Source organism: Alligator sinensis, unplaced genomic scaffold (assembly GCF_000455745.1).
Source record: "Alligator sinensis unplaced genomic scaffold, ASM45574v1 scaffold300_1, whole genome shotgun sequence".
Classification (NCBI taxonomy): Eukaryota; Metazoa; Chordata; order Crocodylia; family Alligatoridae; genus Alligator; species Alligator sinensis.
Window position 1 is genome coordinate 381,851 of NW_005842240.1, and position 4,092 is coordinate 385,942.

Consider the following 4,092-nt stretch of genomic DNA (forward strand, 5'->3'; position numbering starts at 1 on the left):
TTGCGGGTCCTGGCCCTAAAAGTTTGGAGGTTATAATGTACTTACCAGGTTTCCTGTTTACGGTCCCAGTTTTTCCAGCAGCACCAGAACCCTATAATAAAAAGTGCAGCCAGCTTTTAAAATGCAGTATTAAATGTAAAACTTATTGCCAATTTTCCCTTGTTTCTTTTAAAAGGGGTTCTACCTTACTACAAATACTCTTTATTGATAAGGATAACAATTTTCCCTTATTACAAAGCACAATGGTTTGAAAATGGTTAGATAGTTTTCAAAACTAAGTATTTACGCAGATAAGAACTGTAACTTTTGTAAATCAATCACAAGGCCAACATTTTAATATTTGGACGTAATACCTAGATAAAATACACAAAGAGTTTTTAGTTTATATCATATTTACTTGCACACCATATGCACTTCTTCTCCTGCAAATCAGTCTGAGTGTCTTAGTGGGGAAGCAGGCTTTTCTTTACTGGAATAGCAGCATGAAGGAACAGAAGCAAGGAGACACTGTGCTCTGGGGGTATGGGGGGCCAGATTGGGCAGAACTGTGGCTGGGACCCAGAACTTTATTCTGGCTGCTCTGTGGCCTTCAGAAGCAACTTCCATTCCCTAAAGAACTCATCATTCCCATCACTAGAACACAAAAACAGATCACATGGCAGTACAAAAACAAAGACAAAACTCACATCTTGATCCTTTGGTCTGACATAGTTTGAGGGAAAGATTCCAGTTCTGTCATCAATGCTTCCTGTCCACCATTCCCCATCTTTCTGCGTCACTAATATTTCATCACCTTCAGTGAAAGTCAAATCACCAAGTTCGGAGCTTGAATAAGAATACAGTGCTACATACTCTGTGGGAACAATGTATATACAGCTTTAACTACTGGGAGAAATGCGTGTACTGTAGCAAATGAAAACAAACTGCAAATTATATTTTCTCTGTTTGATCTATTCATTTACTCAATAGTTTGGTGAATGTAATGAGAGGAAAAATGGTCAGATAATTCTTTGCGGAAATCTCCCATAACAAGATTTCTCAAACGTTTTCATAGTATGGAACATATTGCACCTGGGAGTTTGGTGAGCCATTCTTTTTGCTTGACCTATAATCACAGGAATCCTCTCCACTTCCATATAAAATTACATAGACACCTTTCTCATTTGCATGCACAAAACATACTTGAGACAAATACAGCAATCACAGGAACTCCTCACATGGAAGAGTAATGCATTTTTGCTTGCTCTCTGTGATTTAACAGGTGGAAAGGAAGAAGGATAGTATTATACAAATAGTAAAACCTCTGTGAATCATCCACAGTTCACAAAGTAGTGGTTTGAGAAATGCATTCTTGTATGTTAAAGATTTTAGGTTGGCTCAATTTTTTATAAAAATAAGAGTGGAACAGTTCACACACACACACACACACACACAAAATGGAACTTGCAAACATTTTATACGTGGTCTGAAAAGGTAAGTGAATGAACAGTCATATACCAGATTGAAAGGTTGGAAGATTATTTTTCATTACAAACTTTTTCCCCTTCATTTGTACTTATGCTTCCTCTATCTAAGTATACACACTTAAAAATGGCTTCCAATACTCAAACTGAAAAAAGCACTGATAATATCTTTTCCATTTCGAGCAACAAGCACTGCAACAGGAAGAGAGAAATTAATGCATGGTTACTGAATCTATTTTTAGGTTTTCAGAGGTCTGCACTGGTCACTAATGAACATTTTGTGCAAGACAACCTTTTGCAAACAACTGAACCTAAAAATTGGTTACAGATTTTAAGTTTTTACTTCACACTTTCACTGTAGCATCTATGTCTTTGTACTCACCACTCCGTAGCAAACATTCACAGGTGTGAACAGAATTTTATGCACGTCCAAAGTCAATTTGCATGCTACTGCATGTTATTAAACAGAAATGAGTCTTATAACTTCAAGGCACTTTAAGGTGGATTCTTACCCTCTCCAGGTGTATAAGATGGCGTGTTATGTTTCTTTTTTACAGATGCATAAACTGCTTCTGGTCTGCAGGCAAAAAGCTCATAGTTACTTTAGCTGGTTGACTTAATTTAGTTACAAAGATTATATAAAAACTGTTAAGGTTGTTTGCGAGAAGCATAATTGCAGCCAAGCACTACTTCATGCTCTGTTGATACATATTAGTAAAACTGTGGTCCTAAAAACATTTCAATTTTTCAAGTAGTCACTAACATTAATACAGCATCCCTTAACTTTTATAGGGCATACCTATAAAATGCCACAAATGCTGCTGTAACACTGATTACTAGCAAAAGCAAAACTGAAATTAAGAAAATGTAAGGTGGACCAAAGCAAATGTCCTCAAGAGCTAAAAATATAACTTCAATCAGGACAAATTTATAATTTAAGCTAAAGGCTCTGGAAAATGCAGTCACAAATTTTGGAATCCAAGAAATGCAGCGATGAAGCTAAAAGGAAAGATTTCGTAAAACAACTTCCCACTTAACATTCCCTCCTTCTGTAGGATTTTACACGTTGTATCTGACAAGGACTGCTTCAAAGGCGAAGCTGCAGTCACCTCTAAAATGGAATGAGGTAATGTTCCATATCAGCCACACTGCACTGATTTTCAGTAATTCCCTGAACTGTTAGCTAGAATATTAACCTTAACATCAACGCTTCTGAAAACCAGGAAAAGAACTATTTCTGCAATACATGTCACGAGGCTTCATAATAGTGAGTGGTTAAGAGTTCTCACTTTCATATACAGTATACCCTTATAAATCCAGCATGTGCAGGACCGAGCACCTGCCGGAAATGTGAGAATTCCATTTTTTGGAAACTGGAGAGACAGCCAGTTGTGGAGAACAGGGTGGATAACAGCGGCTGGTCCTGGAGCAGTGGCCACACATGGAGCAGGGTGGTGGATGGCAGCAGCTGCTGCCACATGCAGGCTTCCCCCTCTGTGTCCAGGGGCATGGGGAGCAGTGGCGGCTGGTCCTGGAGCAGTGCCACAGGGTGGTGGATGGCGGTGGCAGTCGCTGTGTGCAAGCTTCCCCCTCCACATCTAGGGGAGTGGAGGGGGAAGCTTAAAAAGTGCTGGATTTTTGAGAATTCCGGATTTATGAGGTTATACTGTACCATCTAGGACCTAGTACCTCCACTAGTACCTTGTTGAAGCATTGGTCCAATACTGAATCAAGATAAACCTGCTGAATTATCAAACACGATTTTCTCCAGGTTGCAAGAGTTCCTTCCCAGTTATGTACCTTACTTGACTTGCAATTAAATTAAAGCCCAAGGTGGTATGGCACACATCATGCTACTTATTCTCCTTAATTAAAAGCATTACTCTGGTTTTACAGTGTGAGAGGCACACTGATAGCTGCTGAAGACAAAAAACTACTAAGTCTCACTTACTCCTCTCGTTTGCTTTCATTTCCAGGTAAGAGCTTGACATAGGATTTAGGAAACCAGCCCCTTCCTCCATGCACCTCTCCAAACCACCAGTTTTCTTGCTGTTCCAACACAGTGATGATATCATTTTTGGAAAAGTTCAAGTGGTTTTCTTTTTTTGCAGTCCAAGAGCAAAGTGCCTGTGCTTTTAAGTTCTCTACAGCTTGTCCCTATTAAAGTAAATATATGGATGTTACTCAATTCTAGGACTCAATTTAAGTAAATTTCAAAAACCACACTTCATCATCTAAGTGTGCTTTTTTCTAAAGGACAGCTGAATGACTTCCTGCCATGACAGCAGCATTATGCACTGCCACGTGCAAACCATGCACTCAGAAGTTATCTTTGGACACTGTCCCTAATGGCTAACAAAGCTGGAAATGTTTTAGTCATTTCTGATTCTAGGAAACGATGCTAGCAGCAAATTCAGTAAAGATATATAATGCCTCAGAGTGCATCTCTGGAATAAGCCCACTTAAAGGCCGTCTTCTGCATGGAGGTAAACATATATTTTGAAGGAAAAGGTGGCAAAAGTATATATAAACAGTTATCCCCAAATGGGGAAACCTGAAAAGGTCACTTTGAGGCACAACATGACAACATAAAGGTCACACTTCTACATACTCTGCATCTTCACTCTTC

At 39.1% G+C, this 4,092-nt stretch overlaps 1 protein-coding gene across 10 annotated transcripts in view; it reads right to left on the reverse strand.

Moving 5' to 3' along the window:
- ITSN2 (intersectin 2) overlaps nt 1-4,092 on the reverse strand; it is a 127,840-nt gene that overhangs the window by 38,148 nt on the left and 85,600 nt on the right. For all 10 annotated transcript variants that reach the window (XR_003094959.1, XM_025208592.1, XM_025208593.1 and 7 more), the window contains 4 exons: nt 3,415-3,620; nt 1,976-2,040; nt 687-853; nt 46-91 (listed from right to left, as the gene is read on the reverse strand). Coding sequence is in view for 9 of the 10 variants with exons in the window: in XM_025208592.1 (XP_025064377.1) it covers nt 46-91; nt 687-853; nt 1,976-2,040; nt 3,415-3,620 (484 nt within the window). In the remaining variant the exon portion in view is untranslated. The remainder of the gene's footprint in view (nt 1-45; nt 92-686; nt 854-1,975; nt 2,041-3,414; nt 3,621-4,092) is intronic.